Genomic DNA, 15,530 nt, shown 5'->3' on the forward strand with positions numbered 1-15,530 from the left:
TATACCTCATTTACCATGAAGTATGTGTATTTGATACTGAAACATACAGCAGACACTGAAATACTCTCTTTAGTGAGAGGTAATGGATATAACAGTATATGTAAGAACAACATATTATTAAAAAAAGGTATTGCATCTCTACTTTCCACATTTTAGTTCAAATAGGCAAGCCCCAAGCTGCAAAAGTTGTTTATACTGCAACTGGATACAGCCCAAATGTTCATGCACTAGGGACTATGCTAAGGATTTTAATAATCTTTCTGCTATCCAGTTACTTGCTTTATTTCTAGTGCTGGGCTCTTGCTCTCAAATGTCTGTAACTCACCCCCTAGTTGGCAACAGTGCTTTTAAATCAAATTTTTATTATATTCTGACATTATGTGCTTCTGTTTTAATGCTACAGAAAATAGGGCTCTGCCAGGACTGAATGCATCCCACATGTTCCAATTTTGTTTTCATGTGAATTTGACCTCTGATACATAAAATTCCTGTCTAGCAGTGTGCACATATGTGAGCCATTTCTGAAAGCAGAGAGAACAGAGCTTTGATTCAGATGAGTGGAACATTCCTATATAATGATCCTCAAAGGAATTTCAAATTAACTAGTGTGTAAATTTATGAGCCTCTTTTATCAAATAAATGTTCTTTTTTTTATATGCAGAGATTGTTGCTGTTCTTACTTTTTTTTTTTAATTTTTTTTCGGTGGGAGTCATAGCAGGTAGCCAATGCATTTAAATTTCTTTTGAAAAAAACAGAATATTTTCTATTTTGTGAATTAATTTCTGGGGGAATTATTGCAATTAAAATTAATTCTTTATCCTTGTGGCACCTTTGTTACCAAAACATTATGCAAAGATTAAAAACTCAGAATGTAATATGGGCAAACAGAAGCAAAAAAATCAGGGAATGAGATGTTTATATCTATAGTTTCTTTCTTTCCAGTGCATTCTTTACTATGTCTGGTGTGGATAAAGAGAAGCAAATCAGACATGTTATATCTTGTTAGATAATGCTTGCTTTGGTGCACCACTCACACTGTGAAAACTACAGCTGCTCACTCTTTATAGAACAACAGATCAAACAAATCAAAAAAATTTCACTGAACATGGCTAACACACCAATCTAGGGACATCATCAAAAAGAAGCCTACCTATTTTAAGGTAAGAAATACAAATTAAATTTTTTACCAGACGTTTTTAACTCTTGAATTTTTTATTATCTGACAGAGTGTTAGATAAGCATTACTCTGAGCAGGCAGGTTTGGTGGGCATTATCACACTGTAACACAAATGAAACATGTAAATCCATGAAAACTTTTCATACATAATTTCGTGCAAGCATGATTTGACCTAATTGTGTTGTGTTACTTGCAAAGGCAGCTACTCTGCAGGGCTGTGTTTTTCAACAACTTGGACCTTAGATTCAAACCACCTAATTCTGACAATTTTTGTGACAACGAAGATGATTTGATGGAAATAAGATACTTTTAATTTACATAGCAACCCTGATCTGACCTGGAATTGTCAGGAGACACAAGAATAGTGAGAATTATTTATCAGTTTGGTTTTGCCTAAGATAAGGATAAGAGAATCTATTACTAGCCATTCCATGTACTATTATATTAAATATAATGAAATAATTAGAACCTCACATCCTGGTCTCAGCTATTTCACCTTTGCTTAGTCAAATCTCAGTCACAGTAACAGGACTTTTTGCCGAATTTATTATTAATTGATTATTATTTTTTTTTATTGATAATATTTATTATTAATTGATAATATCCACTATCCACAACACAGATCCCCTCACAAAAAGATGGGATAAACCCCTTTTACTAGCACCATGAATATAACTAGCACCATGAATAGCACCCCACACATCTTGATGAACTGTGATATTTTTTATGCTCTTCATGGAGATGGGACCAACAAGCAAGGATTTGATGTCTTTATAAGGGAATATGAACAACTCTCTTCAACTGGCAATGATTAACATAGAGCCAAAAGTGGAAACTATAAGTACTACAGAATCATAGAATCACCAAGGCTGGAAGAGAACTCTAAGTTCATCAAGTCTGACTGTCAACCTGGCAGTACCACAGTAACCCCTAAACCATTGAACAACATCACGCAGTGCCAGATCCAGACACCTCTTAAACATCTCTAGGAATGGTGACTCCACCACCTCCCTGGAAAAACTATTCCAACGCTTGACCACCCTATCAGTGAAAATTTTTTTTCTAATATCTAATCTGAATCTCCCTGTCTCAGCTTAAGGCTATATAACAGCTAACCTATGATGTAATTAAATATACACCCTATTTTATCACAAGACTTACAGTGAGTTAAGAATTACTGATAAAAAGACTAGATGCCATGTTCACAGCAAAAACTGGGCATAATTACTTTTAATTTACACCTTTTACCCCTTCATCCCCAGTACATTTAATGATTCCATATTTTGCTTCCACCATTCTTGATCTGGGTTGGAACTTTTCTGATGATTATACAGCTGAAGAGTTGCTTGTCCCAGCAATTACATTAATTCATGGCTGTAAGAACAGAATGGACTTGTGACCCACTTCTCAGTCTCTGATATTAAACAGGCACCATGATTTTCTTAAGAACATTTCTGCATAGTTGTATATTTGTGGTACTTTTCAGAAACACAGCCACAAACACCGATTGTCAAGTAATTATTTCTTTCCATTTTGGATTTAAGTAAAATTTATTGATATTACTCCCCTCTATTCCTATTGAAGCTGTGATGTATATTTTTGGACTTCTTAATTCTTCAACCGTGACATCATAGTTGGAGATCATATTTTTGACAATGTGACTTTCCAATTCCTTTCCTTTAGGAAACACTACTTTCCAGAATTATGCATTTAGGAAGCAAGGAACAATTCAGACACAACAATACTCCTAGACATTTTGCAGTCATAAGTTAAATCTTTCTCAATATCTGACTTGATAATTTCATACAAGATTCTAGGATTTTAATGAAATGTTCTTCTGTAGCATCAAAAAACATGTATTGTAAGACCACATTGTATCAAGTCTGATATTTCTATTTGGAAACATACAGATTACTGTGGTAATTCTAAAGTGAAATCATTTTAATAATGTATGTCCTTCAATTTTTCCTTTATTGTGGATGTTTTTGAAAGGTTATTGCAGTTTATTTTAAACTTGAATTCTCCTGTTCAGAGAACTGAAGTTGAAATTTCTGTTTGGGAAAAAACTTGTTTGGGCAATATTTATTTTGCTTCCTCCTGCAAGAGGCTGCCTGTTTCTTATTTCACATATGCAATGAAGAAATCATCAATAAAACCACTCTGGAAATATATTAAAGCAATTTGTTGTATGATTCTAGTCTTAAGTCTCTTTTTCTGACTTTTTATAACATAACAATTATTATTTTATAACATTACAATTACTCTGTGACTTTTTAGGTGAGTTACATACTGCTTATAATTTTATAAGACTTTAGCTATTCTGTTTCTTATGAAAAACCATGGAAGTGTTTCAGTGTTGTACTTCTAATCCCTTTATCAGTTTTTTTGTTTGCTTGGGATTTTTTGTGAGTTTTGCCTCTAAACAAAAACAAATTAGTATTTGTTTAGAGGTAAAACTCACAAAATTTATCTAATTTTAGATAGAAGTTTATACTCTTCTCTTAAGAATCCAACTTAAAAGATATCTCAGTAGCTCCACGTAACCCTTAACTCATTTTTTGGCCTCATCCCTCACAGAGGGATTCTCTGCCAGAGAAAGGAAGGACATAATTACTAGGCAATACTGTGCTGGTGTTGGATCCTGACTTCCATCAGCACCTAGAAACATCCTGGGCTTTGGATGTATGGAAAACCTGCAGATTTGCATCCAGTCTGAGGATAAAGCAAGAACTAGTTTCTGTCACATCAGAAAAGTCTATCACAAGCTTTTCTTCTAACAGAAATGAAAAGTAGAAGATGAGAAATGCAGCATCTTGTCATATATTTGTCATTCTTATCCAACACATTTTTTGGAAGATGTCTACCTTGTTTACAAGTCAGGTGCATTGGTCTACTCTTGGACAAATACCTTTGGTCCAGTATCTCCCACGCCTTTTGGTCCTGCTGGTCCTTCAGGGCCTGCTGGTCCTGGAGGTCCCTGGTACAGCAGAGGAATAAAGCATGTCAGTAGTTGTCCAAAGGTACTTTTGCTCCTCAACGAAGAAGATAAATTCTTCACATTTCTGATGTGTACTGAGCAACAGCCATGCTCAGTCTCAGGTGGTCACCTAAAAAGACTCAGATTGGTCGAAAAAAGTACAGCTTTTGACTTAAGAACATTGTTCTCAGTTCAGAGAAAACAGTGAGAAAGCAGACACTGCTCCATGATTCATATGCTGCAAGCATTAGACAGCTGCAATTCCAGAGCTAACCCACCTAAATTTAGGGGTTAAGTAACCCTAACATACTTCTGTGTATTTGTGTTGGGTAGCCTGTTCTCCTCAACTCCCTGCTCAATTCATCCTCCCCTTCAGCTGCCTCTCATACTGTTGGAGGCATTCCCAGGCTCCCTTGCAGCATTCCTTGGGCAGAAGGCTTTGTTCCATCCTGCTACCTACTTAGCCACATAAATCTTGTCCATGTCTGACAGTGCTTTATTAAGTTGGTCTTTCCAGCTCACAGGGCATGGGAAAGATGTTGCCATGAGACAGCACAGCAGAACCTTTGCACATCACACAGCATGAAATGTGTCAGGTACATGGCATTACACCGGGAATTCTGAGTGAATGCCTTATGTAACAATTCTCATCCCAAAGGATCTCCTCAGCATCAGTTTGAATGATAGGAAATTGGAGCTGAGTAGGAATTTGGAAGCACTCAGGTCCCACCTCAGTGCATTTGGGAGTGCTTGCAGGGTTGTAGTTTGAAATAAAGCTGGATTAGACACATAAAGAAAATAGTGCTAGTGGAAGTTTGACATGTGGTGGTTGAAGGATGGTAACAGTATTTCCACTTTCTAGTGGAAAAGAGAGAGGCTGGTCAAACATGTCTGTGTGGTCTTGGATGACTGAAGTTTAGGATGACATGTCCTTGTGATGGAATGTGCCAGATGGAACATTCAGGTATTAATTCCCTCTGAAGCCAGCCATCAGAAAAGCAAGAAGTGAAAAATCTTCAAATAAGAGGATTTAACTTCCCAGTATGAAAACCAGCTGAAAATCCAAGGAACTGAAACTGCAAAATTTGGTCTAGCAGATGGTATTAGAAAGAAAAGGGAGGGAGAAAAAAATAATTTAAAGCAGTGATTTTATTTAAACATGAGCAGCCATAAAGGTTTTTTTGGAATTAGATGGTATCCTTTTCATGACAATTAAATGAGAACCCTTTACATCCAGTTCCAATTGCATGTAAACTGGTGCTGTGTCTAGGAAAGGGCTTCAAAATATCCATGAGGCATTTAAATTAGCTAAAGGATGATTAACTGCACTTAGTTAAGTAACTAAATCTAAGCAACTAAATATTGAGTTATTACATAGTAATTTTTGTTTCATTTTGTTTTGTTTTTTGTTGAACACAAAGTACAGAATTTAAATTGTACTTACAGCTTCACCTTTGTCACCTCTGTCACCTTTTTCTCCATGGGGTCCAGGTGGTCCAGGTACTCCTCGGTCTCCCTAAACACAAAATAGGAAGACAGAAATCATTCCACAACCTCGACTATCACAGTGTAAAGAATATTAACAAATATGTAAGGAAGCTATTTAAAATTTTTTTGAAATGTAGAATAGCAGTTACTCTTGAAATTCATTCACAAAGTTCAGGAATTTCTGTGGGTTTTTTTATTGTGATTTCAATTGAATTAAGATTTTAGAAGAATAAGAATTCTTATTAGGAAATTGTTAATTTCCGGATTTGTAGTTACAGAGAAAAATCTTCAGAGCATTGACTTTATATTCAGCCCATACAAAGCTAAATTTATTTTCAAAAACAAATTTTATCAGTTTGGAGGTTAATTTGAGCAATGATAACTAAGTTCAGAATACTGTAACATGATATGCCAGCCTTAAATTATATGTGACACATTTTGTGCTTCCAGGTAATCACATTGGTTCTCTCATACAGTAAAGCAAAACTTCATTCTACAAGGGAAAGTAGGAAAAGAAAGAAATAAAACAGTTATAAGAAAACGAACAGTCTAAAATGCTCTCTTATCAAGAGACAATCACTCCTTTTCACCCTTCCATGGACTCCCACTAAAGGTTTGTGCAACTGTAAAACCTCAATGCTTCCTTTCATGGCCAGACAAGAAGCAAATAGCAAACTTTTCCCCTCTCCTCACTCCAGGGAGAGTTTTCCTGACATTTTATGGGAAAAGTAACTGAGCTTGCAATAGACTGTTCACAGAATCCAGAAAGAAAACATATTTCTTTGCTTCCTAAATGCATTTTCTCTCAGAGTATGCTTTTGGTCTGTACTGTAGATGCTCACATGACAGCACCTGCAATGGGAAATCCTCATTGATGCATGCAGGTCACACATCCACCTCCCTCACAACCATGGTATGGATATTGTGGCTCTACAGACAGAACTTCACAACCTTCACTTCTTCCCACAGAACCAAGAAATGTTACTATGCTCTTCAAAAGAGTGTTGTAGAGTGCTGTGAACAAGTCCTTGAGTGTTGTTAATGTGCATAGGTATAACATATCCTCAAGAATAATTACATACAAATATACAAATATTTCCCTGTCTACTCCAGTAAAAGGAAATAACAAGGAAAATGAAACTACAAGGGACAGAAAACTACTGTTTCATTGTGCATTGTGCCTGCAAATTTCTACAGTAATATACTTTAAGAAACCAAGAAAAGAGTCCAGTTAGCAGCTCAGACCTCAGCAGCTGGTCTGTATGAATACAATGTCCATGTCTGGAAAACAAATCATCTTGTACCCCAGCTGGGTATACAACAAAAACAAACTTTAGGCCAAAAATTTCCTGTCCCATGAATGTCTCTACCATAGACACAAATAATCTATTCTTATTAACTAATTTATTCCTATCAGAAAAATGGAAGAGATGCTTTGTCCTAAAGATATACACCATAGGTTTAGGCTAGCACGTAGGTAAATGAAGAATTATGAGGCAGACTCAATGTTCTGGTTAAGATGAAGCCCTGAAATTACTTTAGCTGGAATGTGGATAGCAATGCAAGCAGGCCTCATGTCTAAGTACATTTTAAATAGTAGGTCCTTCCTGTATGAATCACATCCATTCTTGAATCCAATGGGACAGTTTCACTGAGAGGCTTTAAACAGACCCTGACCACCAGATTCAAACTGTCACAGCTCTCAAAGATGTCTCTTCACATCTCCTGATTTTCAAGTGATGGAATTCTGATTCACCTCTGTAAAAATTTAAACAACCAGCACGCTTCTAGATCATAAATAGCTTTATAATGGGAAGTAAATTTCACCTCTTCCTGACTCTTAATATCCATAATTCTTAAACTGTGGATAAAATGAAAAATGTTTTAACAAGAAAGGAAAACATGAATCATGGGTTCATATCTGTTTTTACTTCTAATCTCACTACAGTAAAAAACAGCCAAACAGATGTTTTCATTTAATCCTAGCAGGTCGCTGTAAATACCAAATACATGTTAGCACTTGTCTTCTGTGAGAATTGGGATTTTGTCAAGTGTCTGTATTTGCTATTAGTAGCATAACTATAAATGCTATAAATCTACTTTGGCCAAGTCTACAGCCAAATCTTGTATCAGAAACAGTTCTCTAGTCCAGATTATTTTGTTGGGGCTTTTTAAACAGTCACACAAGAGATGGCCTGGAAGAAATTCTGTGACTACTGCTTCCCACAGTTTTGTGGTGTCTGGAAGAGAAAATCACAGTGACTGACTGTCAGTGCACTGGTAAGAAAGAAAATGCCCCTGATGCCACAGATAATCTGCTAAATGAATTAACCTGCTTTTCCAGCCTTTCCAGGACAGGTTCTAAAGTAATTTTCTAAAGCAGTAATATAAAGACAGTTGCTTTTTTACATGCTTTCAAAACAACAACATCAAAATGTATATAAACATAAATCTTGAATCCATGATCATTATAAATAAAATAAAACAGCTGTCATAATCAAAACCTAATTGATTAAGGACCTTACTGGACAATTAAGTCATGTTCATCACTTATTTTTACAAGAGTAATAAAGTAATTTCTAGATTATAGACAAAAGAAATTTAGAGTTTTCTAAAATCAGAAATACAAGTTACTGAATGGTTCAATGTGCTATTCAGCATCCTATAGTAGGGGTACTGATAGAACTGTCAAGACAGGAATAAATGCCATTACTGGTATTCTTAAAATGTTATCATGCAAAATCCATTGAATTAAGTGGTTATATTTTGAGTTACATTGTGTTAGGTAGACATAACCTAATTGGTTTCTGAATTTGGGTCTATTGTTTATATTTCCACAAAGTGAAATGATAGAATTGAGTGGAATATTTTATGTGCAGACATGGTTAATTGGAATGAAAAGAATAAAAAAAGATGTTTCTGAAGAAGGTTCCAAATTTCATTCTGGAAAGGAGATAATAAGAATGGTACCTTTCCCTGAAATACTCCCTTATCAGAAGTGGCAGAAGTCTTAAATAAAGCTCCAACCCAAATCACAAGTGACAGACATGCAATATGATACAAAGTGTGTTAGAGGGGAAGAAGTGAATTTGAAGAACTGCCTTGCTAACGAAGACTTCCTATAGGAAGTTTGCAGGGTGAGGTATACTGGACTATTTATACAATTTATACATATTATTTATACCTATATTTATACAATTTATATATGTTATTTATACAATTTTGTGTTTCTTCTTTCTAGAGATAGTAAGTTTATTTTAAAAACAGACGTAACCTGGAATGATGGAAAAGTTGAAGAATTGGTGAATTCCTTTACTTAAAAGGTTTGAGTGGTGTCTGTATTTTCACGGGAGTTTTGCATATGTCTCATGCTTAGTTACTTTCTATCTTTTGTCTAAAAACTCCTACCGTTGGTCCCATTATTGAATTTCCAGGAAGTCCATCATCTCCTGGTGGTCCCTTGTCTCCTGGATCCCCCTATCCAAAAAGAAAAAATTCAGAATTATATTAACTATATTCTGTTTAACTTTAAAAGTTTTACAGAAAAGACCAAGTATTCAGTTCTTTCTTATAGTGACAATTTTTGAGCTAGGTAACATGAAATCACTATTTCTAGAGGAAGATTTTACTACCTTGATTCTGACCTCTCTTACACTTCTGCTTCTCCCCAGCAGTGTAAAAACCTTTGTTCTACCTTGACAAATAACTTGATGGCTTAAGTTTTCAGATGAAGGCCGAATGTCATCATTCACTTTGAGAGGCCAGATGCACCTGTGGCTCCTGCCTGCTTTTGCCCACAAGCAGGCTACATAACCTTGTTTCTGCCAGAGCAAATAGAGAACAGCAAGGATCTTCAAAGACAAGTGCTGAGACAGAGTATGTTTAGAAAGCCTATGGATGCAATGGCACAACACTTTAAAATTGCAACTTCCATGATCTGAAGTCCCAGGGAGAAACTTGAGTTTTCCACAAATACTACACAACACAATGGTTTGATAACAGCTCTGTCAGTGGCATTCCTGAAAAACAATCAGGCTTAGAATTCATCTTCTTTATATTAACCCTTCATGGAGCAAAATTTGGCTCCTTCTAGTGTTTAAACTTTGGCAAGAGATGTTTCACTTTACATGAATAAACTTACAAAAAAATCTAAACTTGCAATGAAACATTTGCAATTTCTCAGTGAGAAGGACATGAAGTATTTCAGGGAAATACACTTAAATGCTCTAGGGAATGCAATTAAATAAAATAGGGAATGCAATTAAATGTTCTATCAAAACCACTGATCAGCTGTAACCATGACAAAGAAATATTAGAAAAAACAGCTTTCTAATGTCCCCATATTAGTAACAGCATAACGATTGTTAAGGGAAACAAAACTCCAGTCCCCAAACGTGGGCGCAGCTTAAAATAAATAAACTCTCAATGGACACAACCATGGCTACGCAGGGGTTAAGACCTCTAGCAATCACTCATCACCATCTCAGATCCTTAGAGATGTCCCAAAATGACCTCAGACTCCCAGACATAACTCCAAGCTTCCAGAAACATTCTCTACATTAGAAATTGATCATGTCTGCCTTCTTAGCTGCAGACACCAGGATGTTTTAGGAGCAAAATTTGTAGTTATCATTGTACTTTCCACAGCTGATGAAGAAAAAAGACCTGTGTACCCTGTTACATTATTGATCAATTGTCCAAAACATAGTAGATATTTTTTTAAACAAAGAAGTTCAGATGCAGCTGAAGAGAAAAAGTTTTATATATTTTCTAAAAATCAACTTGCATTTTATAATTACCTCAAATACTTGGTTTTTTTTTCATCAGCTACTGCCCATATAAGCCCTGCTCTAAAATTTAGTAAAGAATTTCAAAAGACTCCAACAGACTTTCTTGGATTTTGGATAATAGCCCATCTGCTATGAAAGTTGTTCGAACGGTTCTGAACAGAATAAAATCATGGTGAAAAAGGCAAGGAAGTCTACAAACCTATTTTTCAGCATGAATTTATTAATGAAAAATCTTGACACCCTTACTTGTCTATTTAAAAATGTCACAGTAACTAGAAAAACATGAAGAAGGGAGAGTGATTTAATGAAACCTGTCCTCATACAAGTTGTGCCTTTTAGCATGACACCTGTATTCTCCTCACATAAAGTTTGTCACATTATTACAGTTTGAAACCAATATAAGAGATATGAGCACCTCACAAACTTTTTTTTTTTTTTTTTTTTTCTATGTGGTTACATTTTTATTCCAGGTATACCCTGAGTGTTTTGCATTTTTGTTTTTTTTCTCCTCCATGCACAAGCAAGTCTAAAACACATCATATCCCTCTGTGATGTCTTATTGCCAGACTGATGAGTACACTGTATATGTAAAACCCTCCTGTACTTGTGGGGCAGGGCACATATATTTTTAAGGAAGAAGAAAAATGGGGATGAAGTTTCTTCAGAATGATACAATACACATTAGTGATTCCCTTGCTCGAAAAACTAACACCAAAGGTGAAAAATTTCAATTAAAGTTGAAGTTACCTGACGTATTGTAACAAGAATAACTTAAGTAACAAGAGTATTTTATTGTTTAAATAGCACTGAATTTTCAAATATTTTTAAAACCTTCAAAGTTAGTTTTTTTTTTTTGCTAAATCCACCCATTTAACTCAACAGGACAAGTCCCACTTATTTCAGATACATTTTTCCCATAGAGAAAATGACATGGATGTAACCCTAACTATCTTATATATGACATTTCATTTCAAGTAGTACCTACAGGCCAGCTGTTCACTTGGAAGTGACATACCGACACTCATCTCAAAAAAAAAATCAGTATATAGCACCCTAGAACTACATAAACATATTCTTGCAGGGTTTTAACACCATATTTTAAGATGGAAAAGGCATAGCAAATTTGGGAAAAAAACAACTTCAAACTGATTAATTTCACAGGAGGGACAAAACCAAACCAGAAATCCAATAAGTTGTTTTTTGGATTTTTTTAACAAATGGCTTCAGGAGGAAATAACTATGTACCAAGTTCATTATGCCATTAAAGGGCCTGGCCTCCAACACTGTCTGGTAATTTTTAATACTTTTTAGTCCTTATTTCTGGAATTCAGTATTTTTGTTCCTACAACAAAGAATTTTAAGTTCTTTTAATCAGATTCTTTTAATTTTGACAGAAATGTATACGCTAGAAATTTCCAATCTCTGGTCTCTAGGAAATATGTATCAGATTGTCACCTTTGGTCCAGGAGGTCCCAAAACAGATGATCCAGCTACACCAGGGAGTCCTCTCTCTCCAGGATCACCCTGTTACAAAATGGTATAATGTAGACTTAAACAGATAGTTTGACTTTCTGAACTAAAAATACCTACAATAGAGATCTACCTGCAAAACAAGCAGTACTTTGAAAAATACATAAATCAAAACATAGTTCTTATGAAAGCTGGTCTAAGTTTCATGTTTTAAATAACTATTGGCTGAACTGTATATTTCACTTTTTTAGCTTTAGCTAATATTTTGTGTCTGGCTTGCAATCCAATGGAATAACAAGAACACTTACATTATTCCAATTTCCTTCTAATTCATTCAGAGCAACAATTACTGAATATTATAACAAAATGTTGATGATTCAAAGTAAAAATTTGCAAAATACTCTTGGTTAGAATCACTTGGACAACTTCAGTTTAGCTTTTTCAGTGCTCACGTATAACTATAACATATGTAATTATATCTTTAACTATTCTTTTTCTCCTTGAGACTTCTGTGTCATTTAGGAGAAATGATGGAAATACTTCTGCTTTCCCTTTTTTCTGCTAAGTCTCTAAGCATCAGATGCTTGAGAAAACTCCAATAAACTCCATAGATATTTTAATAAAATACAAAGAGAAGGGTTACCACGGAAGAGCAGGCTTACTTTTGGTCCAGCTGGGCCTTTTGGTCCTGTAAGACCAATCACTCCTTTGGATCCTTTTTCTCCAGGGTCACCCTGAAGAAAACAAACTTTTTTTTTTTTTTCCAATCACACCAAAGATTCATTTACAGCCACAGCTACACAAATAGCCAAAACCACAACAATATTTATCACCCCATAATTAGAGAGATGTTTAGATATTCCACTCCAAATGTAATGCTGCTAATTTCTAGAATGTGCCCCAAATGTCCTAAATTACACAAAATGGGAGATAAAAGTTGTCTGCCTACTAACACATCTTTCCAGGCTTTTAATTTAATATTAAGATATCTAACTATTCTCCTAATTTCTCTTAGCTTCTCCCTATCTCTATCAACATAGTGAGCTAATCTGTCATCTCTGAACTTCAATGAAAATTCTGTACTGATATTTTAGGAAATCTCTACTACCCTATTAACTTTAGGCTCTGTGTTTAGAATCTGATTTTGCTGCACTTGTTCAGGCTACAGAATATATTGTTCTCTCTCTTAAATCCTTTTAAATAATCAGCTAAAATAGAGCTGATACTTGCGATATAATGAATGAAAAAGTAAGTCAGAATCCAAACCCTTATAAAAGTCTGAAGTATTTCCCCAGCGTGCATGTCAGGTCATACCTTTTGACCTACATCTCCTTTGCCAGGGGGTCCTTCTGGGCCTCTTGGACCTTGATCTCCCTTTTCCCCCTAACAGAGATTAAATGGTTAATTACTTTTCATGTCATTAATTTTACTGATAGACTTATGAGAAACAGTGCTTGAATAAATATTTTACCCAAAAATGTCAGTAAATACTGGTTATTTTTTTTCCTACAAAAAATAAAGTATTCTGTCTCTTAAAGCCCTTGCAATCTCCTACATTCATATTCCTTATTTTCATAGACATTTCTAATAGTGTCATTTGCAACTGCATCAATCTTTTGTGGGAAGGATTCCATGCCAATACTTATAAGAGGAAGATAAATGCTTGCAAAGTTACCAGAAAATGTCTTGATGGACCAATTCTGAGAAGCAATTTTAGACAATTCTGTAGCCAATGGCCACTCCAGGCTGAAAATATTTGCCAGGAACTTTACATTAAATACATTAAATACACAAATAGCCCACACAAAACATTCTATTAAGGAGCATTACCTACAAAATATTTATGCATAATACAAGCCAGATTAGCATATCAGGATACCTGCAAGTAATCTAGAAAGTGAAAGGTAGATTAAAATGAGGTTAAAATCCATTTCTGATTTCAACTGTTGATGAAAGTGATACTACAGAGCCTGTTGTTGATAGGCATCAGCTGGGATCCCTCTTTGGTGAGACATTGTCACACCTGCAAATAACTGCTGTAATATCACCATGCTACTCACTGTAGGCATCCAGCTGCTCTTTGCACCGCCCTGAATACCCAGGGCAGCTGCTCAGTACTACTATTTTTACCTTCAGTGGGTTACAACAGGGAAGGTGAAGGCACAGAATTAATTATCAGAGTAAAGACAATATGCAAGAGAAAAAAACCAAAAACCCAGCATGACCATCTGTAACACTAACCCAACATTTACTCTAAATTCTGATGCACTTCTGATACATTGGAATCTTACTTTTTGAGCAGTGGATAATACAAATTTTAAAAATATAATTAAGTAGCAACAGAAATGCTACATATTTTCTCATAGTGGAAGGCATACTGCTTCAGGCTGGAGTTTGTCCAACTGGTATTTGCACTTTCAGGTGACAAAAATGGGAAGTTGAATTCTTAGTAGATATTTATTACAGCTATTCAAATATTTTCTGATTTAAAGCCCATAGTCAAAAATGTTGATTTGCTTACTCCAAATTATGTTTAGTTTATCAATTTTACATGTCAACCAGCTGCTACCTTCATATAAGTGCTTCACAGCGGTCTGGTGGCAGCTGGATTCTCAGCAGCAGTTAAAAATCACACAAAGCACTGACTTTTGCTTACTCAGCAGCTCATTCATTTTGGAAAGAGTACAATTAAAAGCTTTAATTTAATTTGCTCTAAATTTACTATTTTAGGCACTCTGCTTTGCATCCCTCTAAATTAACATCCACCATTTTGAATTTATGTTTCTTTTTCCAGATGTGGTGGAGTTTCTCCTAGATCCTCAAAGTTTCCCTTGAAAACAAACAGCCCTGGATTTAGCTGTTTGTGCAGGTACCTGTACCATGGCTGACAGGTTTCAGCCACAGCTCACCACCCTGTGAGATGCCCTAAGTCACACTGATGGAGCATCACTTGGTGTCAGGAAAGATCTGAATAGGCATGGTGGGTTTTAGTGCTGGCTAAAATCACCAGGGTACTTACTTATTTCTTGCTGTGAGATATGGATTAGGAGAAGGGCAAAACAGGCTTAAAACTTAAACAGTCCATGAGGAACAGGCTCAAGACATGAGCTACCTGCTCTCCAAGAATTTTGTGAAATTTAACAGTAGTCAATTGCCCACAAAAGGCAGGGTTGCTTGCCTGTAGCTCAGTTGTTCATTCAGATGGCAACCACTGTTAGAAGTGTTTGTTGGACACATCTCATCCAGTCCCATATCCCTGGAAAAAGTATTGGCATATACTTTCCTCAAGGGTGAACTCCTTACCACTGCAAACCTGCAAATAACCTGTTCTTCCTTAATCACCATTTTTGCACACCTTTTTACATGTGGTGAAATATATTTCCTTACCTTTTTCCCTGTCAACCCGTTCTCTCCTTTCACCCCCTTCTCTCCTGGGGGTCCTGGTAGACCTGTATCTCCCTTAAAGAAGAAAAAATTGTTACATCTGCATATTTCAATAAATTGTTTGTTCTGTAAAATGGATCCCACAGTTTGTGAAAATATTAATTAAAGATAAACAATATTTTTCCTCCAATAAAGGTTTTTATTTCCAGTAAGTTAAATATTCTATAGAGACACTAATTTTTA

General features: G+C 35.5%; 1 protein-coding gene across 1 annotated transcript in view; it reads right to left on the reverse strand.

Moving 5' to 3' along the window:
- The window catches only part of COL28A1 (collagen type XXVIII alpha 1 chain), a 60,132-nt gene that overhangs the window by 18,964 nt on the left and 25,638 nt on the right, over window positions 1-15,530 (reverse strand). The window contains exons 19-25 of the mRNA XM_058833558.1: window positions 15,291-15,362; window positions 13,218-13,286; window positions 12,566-12,637; window positions 11,889-11,957; window positions 9,052-9,120; window positions 5,600-5,671; window positions 4,087-4,155 (exon numbers count right to left, since the gene is read on the reverse strand). Coding sequence (XP_058689541.1) covers window positions 4,087-4,155; window positions 5,600-5,671; window positions 9,052-9,120; window positions 11,889-11,957; window positions 12,566-12,637; window positions 13,218-13,286; window positions 15,291-15,362 — 492 coding nt within the window. The remainder of the gene's footprint in view (window positions 1-4,086; window positions 4,156-5,599; window positions 5,672-9,051; window positions 9,121-11,888; window positions 11,958-12,565; window positions 12,638-13,217; window positions 13,287-15,290; window positions 15,363-15,530) is intronic.

Source organism: Poecile atricapillus, chromosome 2 (assembly GCF_030490865.1).
Source record: "Poecile atricapillus isolate bPoeAtr1 chromosome 2, bPoeAtr1.hap1, whole genome shotgun sequence".
NCBI classification, from domain to species: Eukaryota; Metazoa; Chordata; class Aves; order Passeriformes; family Paridae; genus Poecile; species Poecile atricapillus.